This window comes from Pristiophorus japonicus, chromosome 30 (genome assembly GCF_044704955.1).
Source record: "Pristiophorus japonicus isolate sPriJap1 chromosome 30, sPriJap1.hap1, whole genome shotgun sequence".
Taxonomy (NCBI): Eukaryota; Metazoa; Chordata; class Chondrichthyes; family Pristiophoridae; genus Pristiophorus; species Pristiophorus japonicus.
In genome coordinates, this window is record NC_092006.1 from 8000843 (window position 1) to 8015842 (window position 15000).

Genomic DNA, 15000 nt, shown 5'->3' on the forward strand with positions numbered 1-15000 from the left:
CGATATACACTGATGTACCTATATACACTGATGTACCTATATACACTAATGTACCGATCTACAGAATACCTGTATACACTAATGTACCGATATACAGAATACCTGTATACACTAATGTACCTATATACACTAATGTACCGATATACAGAATACCTGTATACACTAATGAACTGATATGCAGAAGTACCTATATACACTAATGTACCGATATACAGAATACCTGTATACACTAATGTACTGATATACAGAAGTACCTATATACACTAATGTACCGATATACACTGATGTACCTATATACACTAATGTACCGATATACAGAATACCTGTATACACTAATGTACCTGTATACACTAATGTACCGATATACAGAATACCTGTATACACTATGTACCGATATACAGAATACCTGTATACACTAATGTACCGATATACAGAATACCTGTGTACACTAATGTACCTACATACACTAATGTACCGACATACAGAATACCTGTATACACTAATGTACCGATATACAGAATACCTGAATACACTAATGTACCTATATACACTAATGTACCGATATACAGAATACCGGTATACACTGATGTACCGATATACACTGATGTACCGATATACACTGATGTACCGATATACACTGATGTAACGATATACACTGATGTACCGATATACACTGATGTCCCTCTGTACAGAACAGAATGTGTACTAGTACAAAAGCAAAATACTGCGGATGCTATTAACCTCAGATAGAAACAGAAAACGCTGGAAATCTCAGTGGCTCGGGCAGCATTTGAGGAGAGAGAAACAGAGTTAACGTTTCGGGACAATAACCCCTCGTCAGAACTGGAGAATGTTCAGAAAGGACGGATTGTTCAGAAGCACTGAAAGCGGGAGGGGAGGAGAGGAAAGAACAAAAGGGAAGGTCTGTGATTGGGGGAAGACAGTAGAGATTCGAGAGACACAAGGGATGATGGGCTGAATTCAAATGTTAATGGCAGAAGTTAGAGAAAGGTTAATTTGGATAGGGTGTGAATGGCGGGGTAATGGCCAGCTGCCATTGGAGACAAAGAGAATAAAAACATAAGCTCGAGGTGGAGAGAGGAGGAGGGGAGGGGGAGGAGAGGGAGGGAAAGAGGAGGAGGAGGGGGAGGAGGGGGGAGGGAGAGGGGAGGAGAGGAAGGGAAAGAAGAGGGGAGGGGGAGGAGAGGGAGGGAGGGAGGGGGAAGGGAGTCAAAGATGGGCTGAGGTCACTCTCTGAAATTGTTGAACTCGATGTTGAGTGCAGAAGGCTGTAAAGTGCCTCAACGAAAGATGAGGTGCTGTCCCTCGAGGTTGCGTCGAGCTTCGTTGGAACAGTGTCGGAGGCCGAGGACGGAGAGGTCAGAGTGGGAGTGGAGGCGGGGAATTAAAGTGACAGGCCACCGGAAGGTCAGGGGTCACGCTCACGGAGTGTTCTACGAGCCTGGTTTATTCGAATATGTACGAGCCTGTTTTATTTCAGGTGTTAGTGAGGGAAATGTGCATATATGTATAGGAATCTAGTCGTGCAATGTTACCAGAATATATACCGACTTGGTACAGAATAGATGCTTTTGTTGTTGAATATACTGGCCTATAGTCACATAATCAGAATCGTACAGGTAATGTAATGAACATAACTATGGGCCCATTTGGGTCCCAGGCCCTTAACCTGGCCCTGCCAGCAAGCATCACGAGAGCAGCTCTTGTAAAAATTCAGTTGACTTTGCCTCCACTTTATTTGCCAAGACTTTATTTCCCAGGGAACGGCCCTTCCCTGCCTGTTCCTGAACCCAGAGGAAGCCCATCCAGTCTGCAGCCGGGCCAAAGGTCCCCCTTTTTTTTTTGAACCTTGCTCTCGTCGAAGTGCATTTTTATATTTCACTTTCTGTCTGCACACTCCCTCCACCCTCTTGCTTTCTCTTTCATTCTTCCAGCCCGTCCTTTGCTGGAGCCTCTTGGGTTTTTAAACACCGCCCCCCCGCCCCCATTCTTCAGGGTGTGCCGCGATCTTTACCCACATCGGACTGGCTTTGATCCAAAGCCACGTCGGCCAGGCCAGTGTCTGTTACGACAGTCCCAGATTTCATGGTGGGGACTTAACCTGGGAGGCATCTTAGAAGGAGGGGTGGAGGGCCTGGAGGGGAGGGTGTGACTGGGAGGGCGGGGTGAGGGGGATGCGAGGGAGGTGAATAGTACGGATGCATTTCATCATCGGCAGTCCCTCGGAATCGAGGAAGACTTGCTCCCACTCTTAACACGAGTTCTCAGGTGGCTGAACAGTCCAATATGGGATCCACAGTCCCTGTCACGGGTGGGACAGACAGTGGTTGAGGGAAGGGGAGGGTGGGACTGGTTTGCCGCACGCTCCTTCCGCTGCCTGCGCTTGGTTCCTGCACGCTCGCGGCGACGAGACTCGAGGTGCTCAGCGCCCTCCCGGATGCACTTCCTCCACTTAGGGCGGACTGGTCTTTGGGCCCAGGGACTCCCAGGTGTCGGTGGGGATGTTGCACTTTATCAGGGAGGCTTTGAGGATGGTCCCTTGTAACGTTTCCTCTGCCCACCTTTGCCTCGCTTGCCGTGAAGGAGTTCCGAGTGGAGCGCTTGCTTTGGGAGTCTCGTGTCGGGGGCGTGCGGACAATGCTGATGGAGTGAGATGAAGAGGGGAGGGAGGAGGGTGGTGTGGAGCATAAACACCGACACGGAGCGGTGGGCCCAATGGCCTGTTTCTGAGCTGTATGTTTGAAGTAATTCTCTCAGTTGACTGTCCTGCCCAGTGAAGAATGAGCAGTACTTTAGTGGTGGGGGGGGGGGGGGCGGGGGAGAAAGGAGTTACAAAAATGGGAGGAAAAGCAATGTGAGGAGGACACAAAAATCTGCAAAAGGACACAGACGGGCAAAGTGAGTGGGCAAACATTTGGCCGATGGAGTATAATGTCGGAAAGTGTGAGGTCATGCACTTTGGCAGAAAAAAAAATCAAAGAGCAAGTTATTATTTAAATGGAGAAAGATTGCAAAGTGCCGCAGTACAGCGGGACCTGGGGGTACTTGTGCATGAAACACAAAAGGATAGTATGCAGGTACAGCAAGTGATCAGGAATCTTGGCCTTTATTGCAAAGGGGATGGAGTATAAAAGCAGGGAAGTCTTGCTCCAGTTATACAGGGTATTGGTGAGGTCACACCTGGAGTACTGCGTGCAGTTTTGGTTTCCATATTTACGAAAGGATATACTTGCTTCGGAGGCAGTTCAGAGAAGGTTCACTCGGTTGATTCTGGGGATGAGGGGTTTGACTTATGAGGAAAGGTTGAGGAGGTTGGGCCTCTACTCATTGGAATTCAGAAGAATGAGGGGTGATCTTATCGAAACGTATAAGATTATGAGGGGGCTTGACAAGGTGGATACAGAGAGGATGTTTCCACTGATGGGGGAGACTAGAACTAGGGGGCACGATCTTAGAATAAGGGGCCACCCATTTAAAACTGAGATGAGGAGGAATTTCTTCTCTCTGAGGGTTGTAAATCTGTGGAATTCTCTGCCTCAGAGAGCTGTGGAAGCTGGGACATTGAATAAATTTAAGACAGAAATAGACAATTTCTTAACCAATAAGGGGGCGGGCAGGGAAGTGGAGCTGAGTCCATGATCGGATCGGCCATAATCTTATTGAATGGCGGAGCAGGCTCGAGGGGCCGAATGGCCGACTCCTGCTCCTATTTCTTATCTTCTTATGTATGAGAGGGGGAAATCTTCCTTGCTGCTCGAGCAGTTTCATGGCAGATCCCGTCCTGCTGCTCAGCCGAAGGTCATCGAGTAAACAAGCTCATCCAAGACTTCTGCCACTCTGTAGGCCAACTTGCCCGAGTCCCGTTCGCTCATCACCCCCCCCACCCCACCCTGACCCTGCCCCCAGTTGCTCGCTGACCTACCTTAGCTCCTGCTCCCCGAACGCCTCGCTTGTTTTTAATATAAAAAATTCTCGTCCTTGTGTTCAACTCTCTCCATGGCCTCGCTCCCCTCCCTATCTCTGCAACCTCATCCAATCCTGACAACCCTCCGCGATCTCTGCGTTCCTCCAATTCCGCCCTCCTGAGCATCCCCCGATTTCCATCGCTCCACCATCGGCGGCCGTGCCTTCAGCTGCCTGGGCCCCAAGCTCTGGAACTCCCTCCCTAAACCTCTCCAGCCCCCCGTCTCTCCTTCCCTCCAGCCCCCCCGTCTCTCCTTCCCTCCAGCCCCCCCGTCTCTCCTTCCCTCCAGCCCCCCGTCTCTCCTTCCCTATACTCGGTCCCGATAAATCCACTGCCCTTTCAGTCGGAGCGGAGCCTGAGCACTGATTGCTTAACTGAGACGATATGATTTTTCTGCTGATGAAGCATTGAGCTCCAGCCGTGCCATCAGCCACAAGAAGCTGTGAGAATGAGGAGGAAGTCTGGTTGCATCAGTTCCAGTTGGAGTATTTCAGTTTTTTTTTCATTGTGACCTTGGGCCACCGACTCGGAGCTTACTGAAACTGTACAGTTAAAGTGTTGGTAACTTCTCATCCTTGTGTTCAAATCCCTCTGTAGCCTTGCCTCTCCCTATCCCTGTAACCTCCTCCAGCCCCCACATCCCTCCCTATCTCTGTAACCTCCTCCAGCCCCTACACCTTTCCCTATCTCTGTAACCTCCTCCAGCCCCTGCACCCCTCCCTATCTCTGTAACCTCCTCCAGCCCCTACACCCCTCCCTATCTCTGTAACCTCCTCCAGCCCCTACACCCCTCCCTATCTCTGTAACCTCCTCCAGCCCCTACACCCCTCCCTATCTCTGTAACCTCCTCCAGCCCCTACACACCTCCCTATCTCTGTAACCTCCTCCAGCCCCTACACCCCTCCCTATCTCTGTAACCTCCTCCAGCCCCTACACCCCTCCCTATCTCTGTAACCTCCTCCAGCCCCTACACCCCTCCCTATCTCTGTAACCTCCTCCAGCCCCCACATCCCTCCCTATCTCTGTAACCTCCTCCAGCCCCTACACCCCTCCCTATCTCTGTAACTTCCTCCAGCCCTACACCCCTCCCTATCTCTGTAATCTCCTCCAGCCCCTACACCCCTCCCTATCCCTGTAACCTCCTCCAGCCCCCACATCCCTCCCTATCTCTGTAACCTCCTCCAGCCCCTACACCCCTCCCTATCTCTGTAACCTCCTCCAGCCCTACACCCCTCCCTATCTGTGTAAACTCCTCCAGCCCCTACACCCTTCCCTATCTCTGTAACCTCCTCCAGCCCCTACACCCCTCCCTATCTCTCTAACCTCCTCCAGCCCCTACACCCCTCCCTATCTCTGTAACCCCCTCCAGCCCCTACACCCCTCCCTATCTCTGTAACCTCCTCCAGCTCCTGCACCCCTCCCTATCTCTGTAACCTCCTACATCCCTCCCTATCTCTCTAACCTCCTCCAGCCCTACACCCCTCCCTATCTCTGTAACCCCCTGCAGCCCCTACACCCCTCCCTATCTCTGTAACCTCCTCCAGCTCCTGCACCCCTCCCTATCTCTGTAACCTCCTATATCCCTCCCTATCTCTCTAACCTCCTCCAGCCCTACACCCCTCCCTATCTCTGTAACCCCCTCCAGCCCCTACACCCCTCCCTATCTCTGTAACCTCCTCCAGCCCCTACACCCCTCCCTATCTCTGTAACCTCCTCCAGCCCCTACACCCCTCCCTATCTCTGTAACCTCCTCCAGCCCCTGCACCCCTCCCTATCTCTATAACCTCCTACATCCCTCCCTATCTCTCTAACCTCCTCCAGCCCTACACCCCTCCCTATCTCTGTAACCTCCTCCAGCCCCTACACCCCTCCCTATCTCTGTAACCTCCTCCAGCCCCTACACCCCTCCGTATCTCTGTAACCTCCTCCAGCCCCTACACCCCTCCCTATCTCTGTAACCCCCTCCAGCCCCTACACCCCTCCCTATCTCTGTAACCCCCTCCAGCCACTACACCTCTCCGTATCTCTGTAACCTCCTCCAGCCCTCCGCGATCTCTGCGCTCCTCCAATACTGCCCACTTGAGCATCCCCCCGATTTCCATCGCTCCACCATCGGTGGCCGTGCCTTCAGCTGCCTGGGCCCCGAGCTCTGGAACTCCCTCCCGAAACCTCTCTGCCTCCTCCTTTTAAGACACTCCTTAAAACTGACCTCTTTGACCCAGCCTTTGGTCGCCCTCCTTGTGTCGCTCGGTGTAAAATATTTGACTGATAATCGCTTTGTGAAGCACCCTGGGACGGTTTACTACAATAAGAGCACTTTATAAATGCAAGTTGTTAATGTACTGCCTGGAACAAAACCATTCAGGTCGCAAAGGTCCCAGGTTCCAATTCCAGGCTGCGTTGAGTTAACTGAGGAAGCAGTTACAGATTACAACATAACATAAGAACATAAGAAATAGGAGCAGGAGTCGGCCATTCGGCCCCTCGAGCCTGCTCCGCCATTTAATACGATCCTGGCTGATCTTCGACCTCAACTCCACATTCCCACCCGATCCCCATATCCCTTGATTCCCTTAATATCCAACAATCTATTGATCTCAGCCTCAAGTATACTCAACGACTGAACCTCCACAGCCCTCTGGGGCAGAGAATTCCAAAGATTCATCACCCAAATACATGTTGTCGGGCAGGAGGAGGTTACAGAGATAGGGAGGGGTGTCGGGGCTGGAGGGGGTTACAGATATAGGGAGGGGTGTAGGGGCTGGAGGAGGTTACAGAGATAGGGAGGGGTGTAGGGGCTGGAGGAGGTTACAGAGATAGGGAGGGGTGTCGGGGCTGGAGGGGGTTACAGAGATAGGGAGGGGTGTAGGGGCTGGAGGAGGTTACAGAGATAGGGAGGGGTGTCGGGGCTGGAGGGGGTTACAGAGATAGGGAGGGGTGTAGGGGCTGGAGGAGGTTACAGAGATAGGGAGGGGTGTCGGGGCTGGAGGGGGTTACAGATATAGGGAGGGGTATAGGGGCTGGAGGAGGTTACAGAGATAGGGAGTGAGGGTGGCCATACAATGCCAGCACCATTGGGACCTGCCTCGATTTGCTAAGCCATTAAGATCCGACTTTTATAAAAAAAAAAATGTCTTGGTGACCGACTTGGCGAATCTGGGAATTGTGGGTCATGGTGCCCTGCCTGGCTCCCGAGGGTCAGGGGTCAGGTGCCGCCCCCCCCCCTCCCCCCTCCAAGCCCAGCACAATCGCAGCTCAATGTCTTGTTGCATTAGGCAGGCCTCGGTGACGGGGACGTAGAGAAGGCAAGAACAAATATAGATGCTGCTGATGTCAAAGAGATTACTTTGAGCCGATCAGCCAGCGCGCAGTTCCGCTCAAATAAGCCAACAGTGAATCTGAACTAAAACTGGCCGGGAGATCTCACATGGGCATCTCAATCTCTTCACAGCCCGTTATAATGAGATTGAATTCGGCTCCGCCCCACTCTACTAACTGGCCAAGCTCGCACTTGATGAGAATGTCTTCTCACACCACGGAAGGAGTGACGCGGGTTTTTTATTGATGTAATCCATTTTATTGTGAAGTTAAATGATATCCAGACTCCAAGGATTAAATTACGGGGAGAGATGACTCAAACTAGGGTTGTATTTCCTGAGATTTCGAAGGTTAATATCGCCCAAGTTTGCAGATGACACTAAGCTGGGTGGCGGTGTGAGCTGTGGGGATGGGGAGGATGCTAAGAGGCTGCAGGGTGACTTGGCCAGGTTAGGTGAATTGGCACATGCATGGCAGATGCAGTATAATGTGGATAAATGTGAGGTTATCCACTTTGGCGGCAAAAACAGGAAGGCAGAATATTATCTGAATGGCGGCAGATTAGGAAAAGGGGAGGTGCAACGAGACCTGGATGTCATGGTACATCAGTCACTGAAAGTTGACATGCAGGTACAGCAGGCGGTGAAGAAGGAAGAAGGCAAATGGCATGTTGGCCTTCATAGCGAGGGGATTTGAGTATAGGAGCAGGGAGGTCTTACTGCAGTTGTACAGGGCCTTGGTGAGGCCACACCTGGAATATTGTGTTCAGTTTTGGTCGCCTAATCTGAGGAAGGACATTCTTGCTATTGAGGGAGTGCAGCGAAGGTTCACCAGACTGATTCCCGGGATGGCAGGACTGACATATGAAGAAAGACTGGATCGACTAGGCTTATATTCACTGGAGTTTAGAAGAATGAGAGGGGATCTCATAGAAACATATAAAATTAAGACGGGACTGGACAGGTTAGAGGCTGGAAAAATGTTCCCGATGTTGGGGAAGTCCAGAACCAGGGGTCACAGTCTAAGGATAAGGGGTAAGCCATCTAGGACCGAGATGAGGAGAAACTTCTTCACTCAGAGAGTGGTGAACCTGTGGAATTCTCTACCACAGAGAGTTGTGGTTGGATATATTCACGAGGGAGTTAGATGTGGCCCTTACGGCTCAGGGGATTGGGGTAGGCGGTAGAGGTCGCGGGTTTGGGAGGTGCTGCCGAAGAAGCCTTGGCGAGTGGCTGCGGTGCATCTTGTAGACGGTGCACACTGCAGCCACGGTGCGCCGGTGGTGGAGGGAGTGAATGTTGAAGGTGGTGGGTAGCGATCCGATCAAGCGGGCTGTCTTCCCCGGCCGCCCTGCCCCTCCCCCCTCGCCCTGCCCCCCACCCCGCCCCCCCCCCCTCGCTTGTCGTCGCTTTACAGCCAATGAAGTCCTTTTGAAATGTAGTCACGTTTGAAATGTCAAATGTTCGACCGTGAGTGTGAATCAAAGGAACAGAATTTGATGGGATTGTGTTGTGTGCTTTATACTGTCACACAAGAAATTCTGGTTCAGACTAAATGGATCTCTTATGAAATATTTTGTGCTGTTGCAATTCTAAGAACATTGACGCCATGAGCCCAGTTTTTTTTCCACTGGGGATGTCTACAATCGATCAGAAGAGCACGCAATTGGGGATGGACTAATAGAGGTCTTTGGAATGATGAAAGGTTTTGATCGAGTGGATACAGAGAGAATGTTTCCACTTGTGGGGAGGAGCATAACTAGAGGCCGTCAATATAAGATCGTCACCCAGAAACCCAATGGGGAATTCAGGAGAAACTTCTTTACCCAGAGAGCGGTGAGAATGTGGAACTCGCTGCCACAGGGAGGGGTTGAGGCGAATAGTATCGATGCACTTAAGGGGAGGCTGGATAAACACTTGAGGGAGATGGGAATAGAGGGTTATGCTGATAGAGTTTGATGAGGAAAGACGGGTGCAATGTATGCTCACAGGTTTGTAGAGCCCTTGAGTGGGGAGGGGCTTAGCCAGTCACGTGACATCCGCAAGACTCAATAAAACCCCGGCCAGTTGGGTTCGGGGGATCCACAATGGGGCAGGCGGTTGTGAGCCCGGTGGATGAACTGGTAATGTGTAGTGTGATTGTTTAACTTTTTGCTAATAACCTAACTAGTTAATAGCAATGTGTTGCTATGAATTCTTTAGTGAAGAACCCACAAAGCAAATACATTATAACAGGAGGAGGCTCGAGTGGAGCATAAACGCCGGCATGGACTGGTTGGGCCAAATGGCCTGTTTCTGTGCTGTATATCCGGTGTGTGATCCTGTGCAATGTTTGTTTTAATGAGAGGTTTTTTTTTGAAAATAAAAATGAACCTTTCCTTCCTACTGTCTCCCAGGCGCTATCGTCCAGTAATGAGAGTATTGATAGAGCTGAAGGCACTGTAAGTCGTCAGTTTTTGTTGCGGTGGCTGGGTAGCTGGCTTGCTCCTCTCTGCCAAACAGTATTTCCTCCATGTGAGGTAACTGCTGACCGCACACGGGCCTGAGAAACGGACATTGGCTGAACACCGTTTCAAATCTCAAATCTTGACCCCCCCCCCCCAGCAACCATTTGCCACTGCTCTCGGAATAGAATCGTTTCTATTCTGATTACCCACTGTCGGTATCCATCACTCCCAGGGCAGGTACAGCACGGGGTTAGATACAGAGTAAAGCTCCCTCTACACTGTCCCATCAAACACTCCCAGGGCAGGTACAGCACGGGGTTAGATACAGAGTAAAGCTCCCTCTACACTGTCCCCATCAAACACTCCCAGGGCAGGTACAGCACGGGGTTAGATACAGAGTAAAGCTCCCTCTACACTGTCCCATCAAACACTCCCAGGGCAGGTACAGCACGGGGTTAGATACAGAGTAAAGCTCCCTCTACACTGTCCCATCAAACACTCCCAGGGCAGGTACAGCACGGGGTTAGATACAGAGTGAAGCTCCCTCTACACTGTCCCCATCAAACACTCCCAGGGCAGGTATAGCACGGGGTTAGATACAGAGTAAATCTCCCTCTACACTGTCCCCATCAAACACTCCCAGGGCAGGTACAGCACGGGGTTAGATGCAGAGTAAAGCTCCCTCTACACTGTCCCCATCAAACACTCCCAGGGCAGGTACAGCACGGGGTTAGATACAGAGTAAAGCTCCCTCTACACTGTCCCATCAAACACTCGCAGGGCAGGTACAGCACGGGGTTAGATACAGAGTAAAGCTCCCTCTACACTGTCCCATCAAACACTCCCAGGGCAGGTACAGGGGGTTAGATACAGAGTAAAGCTCCCTCTACACTGTCCCCATCAAACACTCCCAGGGCAGGTACAGCACGGGGTTAGATACAGAGTGAAGCTCCCTCTACACTGTCCCATCACACACTCCCAGGGCAGGTACAGCATGGGGTTAGATACAGAGTAAAGCTCCCTCTACACTGTCCCATCAAACACTCCCAGGGCAGGTACAGGGGGTTAGATACAGAGTAAAGCTCCCTCTACACTGTCCCATCAAACACTCCCAGGGCAGGTACAGCACGGAGTTAGATACAGAGTAAAGCTCCCTCTACACTGTCCCATCAAACACTCCCAGGGCAGGTACAGCACGGGGTTGGATACAGAGTAAAGCTCCCTCTGCACTGTCCATCAAACACTCCCAGGGCAGGTACAGCACGGGTTGAGCTGATGATCACTCGGTTGCTGGTCCTTTACCAGATCCTCTCTGCGACCGTGCTTGCTGATCCTGACTGGGAAAAATTCACCCAAAAAGTAACTCCGAACCCGTAACGTCAAGTCCTTAGTAGAGATATAAGCTGTTTTCCCTCACCCCGCCATCCCCCTTCGAATAAAAGGTTCTCTGACCTGAGGAAATACTGTTTCGCCATAACTTTTGATTCTTTCATTGTGCCTCTCTTCAATTATAGAATTATTGCTTTGTGTGCATTTCCTCCCCTTGAGCTGCCGGTTCCTCCTCTCCCGGATGGGGGAAGAGTGCCTTGATCCGGAATGTAGAATTTTAATTTCTCGGACACCCACCCCTCCCGACCTTCACCTTTGTTGCGCCGTGATTAGGTACAGGCAACTCTCGATTATCCGGGTCCCTCGGGGATTGGGCGATGCCGGGTAAACGATTTCTCCGTTCGAGCGAGTCGACATTATCAAGTGAAAACTTCAATGAATGAACACTGTGCAATCAGCTACAAACAGTAACAAGGCAGTTACGGATGGACATTACCAGCATGCACGCAGGTGGCCTCGAGGAGGAGATTGTCTAGCTCCGGGGTTCCGGAACGCGCTGCTTTCCCGGGCCGCAAGGACTCCGACGTCAGCGGCGGCCGCGAGAGACAGCGGCTGCAGCAGCGTACACGCACACACGGGATTTTAAACGCCGCGACAGCGGTTTCCCGTTGCACCCGTGTGCGGACTGTCGAGAGTTGCCTGTAATAGCGAGCATGGTCTGCCGGCAAATTTGCTGGGGGCAGTTCTCCTTGTCTGCACGCCTCTTGTCGAGAATTGACCAAACCTTTCAATCCCGGGTGAGACACTCACAAGCATAAGCAACAGGAGCAGGAGTCGGCCATTCGGCCCCTCGAACCTGCTCCGCCATTTAATACGATCACGGCTGATCCGATCGTGGACTCAGCTCCACTTCCCCGCCCGCTCCCCATAACCCTTCACTCCCTTATTGTTCAGGAATCTGTTTATCTCCACCTTGAATATATTCAATGACCCAGCCTCCACAGCTCTCTGGGACAGAGAATTCCACGGATTCACCAGAAGAAATTCCTCCTCATCTCCGAGTTAAATGCATCTACCCTGTCGAGCCCCCTCAGAATCTTACATGTTTCAATAAGATCGCCTCTCATTCTTCTAAACTCCAATGAGTAGAGGCCCAACCTGCTCAACCTTTCCTCATAAGACAACCCCCTCATCTCAGGAATCAGCCGAGTGAGCCTTCTCTAAACTGCCTCCAATGCAAGTATATCCCTCCTTAAATACGGAGACCAAAACTACACGCAGTACTCCAGGTGTGGCCTCACCAATACCCTGTACAGTTGTAGCAGGACTTCCTTGCTTTTATTATCTATCCCCCCTGCAATAAAGGTCAAAATACCATTGGCCTTCCTGATTACTTGCTGTACCTGCAAACTAACTTTTTGTGTTTCATGCACAAGGACCCCCAGGTACCCTCTATCGCAGCATTCTGTAATCTCTCTCCGTTTAAATAATATTTTGTTTCCTATTCTTCTTACCAAAGTGGATAACCTCACACTTTCCCACATTATACTCCATCTGCCAAATGTTTGCCCACTCACTTAGCCTGTTTATATCCCTTTGCAGAATCTTTGTGTCCTCCTCACAATTTGCTTTCCCATCCATCTTTGTATCGTCAGCAAATTCAGCGACATTACCCTCGGTCCCTCCATCCAAGTCATTAATATAGATTGTAAATAGTTGAGGACCCAGCACCGATCCCTGTTGCACCCCACTAGTCACTGTTTGCCAACCGGAAAATGACTCTCTGTTTTCTGTTCGTTAGCCAATCCGCTGTCCATGCTGATATATTATTCCCAACCCCGTGAGTTCTTATCTTGTGCAGTAAGCTTTCATGTCCATAAGAACATAAGAAATAGCAGCAGGAGTAGGCCATATGGCCCCTCGAGCCTGCTCCGCCATTTAATACGATCATGGCTGATCCAATCATAGACTCAGGTCCACTTCCCTGCCTGTTCCCCAAACCCCTTATCCCCTTATCGTTTAAGAAACTGTCTATTTCTGTCTTAAATTTATTCAATGTCCCAGCTTCCACAGCTCTCTGATGCAGCGAATTCCACAGATTCACAACCCTCAGAGAAGAAATTCCTCCTCATCTCAGTTTTAAATGGGCGGCTCCTTATTCTAAGATCATGCCCTCTAGTTCTAGTCTCCCCCATCAGTGGAAACATCCTCTCTGTATCCACCTTGTCAAGCCCCCTCATAATCTTATACGTTTCGATAAGATCACCTCTCATTCTTCTAATTTCCAATGAGTAGAGGCCCAACCTACTCAACCTTTCCTCATAAGTCAACCCCCTCATCCCCAGAATCAACCGAGTGAACCTTCTCTGAACTGCCTCCAAAGCAACTATATCCTTTCGTAAATATGGAAACCAAAACTGCACGCAGTACTCCAGGTGTGGCCTCACCAATACCCTGTATAACTGTAGCAAGACTTCCCTGCTTTTATACTCCATCCCCTTTGCGATAAAGGCCAAGATTCCATTGGCCTTCCTGATCACTTGCTGTACCTGCATACTAACCTTTTGTGTTTCATGCACAAGTACCCCCAGGTCCCGCTGTACTGCGGCACTTTGCAATCTTGCTCCATTTAAATAATAACTTGCTCTTTGATTTTGTTTCTGCCAAAGTGCATGACCTCACACTTTCCAACACTATTCTCCATCTGCCAAATTTTTGCCCACTGACTTAGCCTGTCTATGTCCTTCTGCAGATTGTGTGTGTCCTCCTCACACATTGCTTTTCCTCCCATCTTTGTATCGTCAGCAAACTTGGCTACGTTACACTCAGTCCCTTCTTCCAAGGCATTAATATAGAGTGTAGTACCTTATCAAATGCCTTTTGGAAATCTAAATACGTTACATCGACTGGATCCCCCTTATCTACCCTGCTCTAAGTGGGGGCTCCCTCAGGCGGAGTGTTTTACTGCCCGGCCACTCGGGGCGTTAACGCGCTCGCACATGCGTGAGCGACGCAGCCGCCACGATGGTGGGACTAGCTCGACGTAAAGGTAGGAAGCGGTCGGAGTCCAAACCGTGGTGGGGGAATGCTTGGTCCCCCCCCCGCCATCGTCCCACGTGGCAGGTACCGACTGCCGTGCTGCGGGAGCTTTCGGGCGCGGGCGGTGACCTGCCGACCCCTGCGATGCTCCGGGGGGGGGGAGATCGCCTTCAGAAAGCCTGATTAGTGTCTGTGTTTAGGGCCGAGGGGTGACTTGATAGAGAGGTCTTTCAGATTATGTGATGACCCAGCACTGATCCCTGTTGCACCCCATTTATCCTGACTCTCTGTTTTCTGTTAGTTAACCAATCTGCTATCCATGCTAATATATTAGCCTCAACCCCTCCCTGATAAAGTGCAACATCCCCACCGACACCTGGGAGTCCCTGGCCAAAGACCAGTCCGCCCTCAGTGGAGGAAGTGCATCCGGGAGGGCGCTGAGCACCTCGAGTCTCGTCGCCGAGAGCGTGCAGAAACCAAGCGCAGGCAGCGGAAGGAGCGTGCGGCAAACCAGTCCCACCCTCCCTTTCCCTCAACCACTGTCTGTCCCACCTGTGACGGGGACTGTGGCTCTCGTATTGGACTGTTCAGCCACACGAGAACTCATGCTAAGAGTGGAAGCAAGTCTTCCTCGATTCTGACGGACTGCCTATGATGATGATGATTCAAGATGGTGAAAGGGTTCAATAGAGTCGACGTCATAGAATGATACAGCCTAGACAGAGCCCATTCTTTCAAAGAGCAACCCATGTAGTCCCGCTTTTCCCCCAGATCCCTGCCATTTTTTCTCCTTCCGGTATTTATCCATCGTCATCATCGGCAGTCCCTCGGAATCGAGGAAGACTTGCTTCCACTCTAAAAGTGAGTTCTCGGGTGACTGAGC

At 50.9% G+C, this 15000-nt stretch overlaps 1 protein-coding gene across 1 annotated transcript in view; it reads left to right on the forward strand.

The window, feature by feature from the left end:
* The window catches only part of pi4kb (phosphatidylinositol 4-kinase, catalytic, beta), an 83922-nt gene that overhangs the window by 25062 nt on the left and 43860 nt on the right, over nt 1-15000 (forward strand). Inside the window, exon 3 of the mRNA XM_070868481.1 lies at nt 9699-9743. Coding sequence (XP_070724582.1) covers nt 9699-9743 — 45 coding nt within the window. The remainder of the gene's footprint in view (nt 1-9698; nt 9744-15000) is intronic.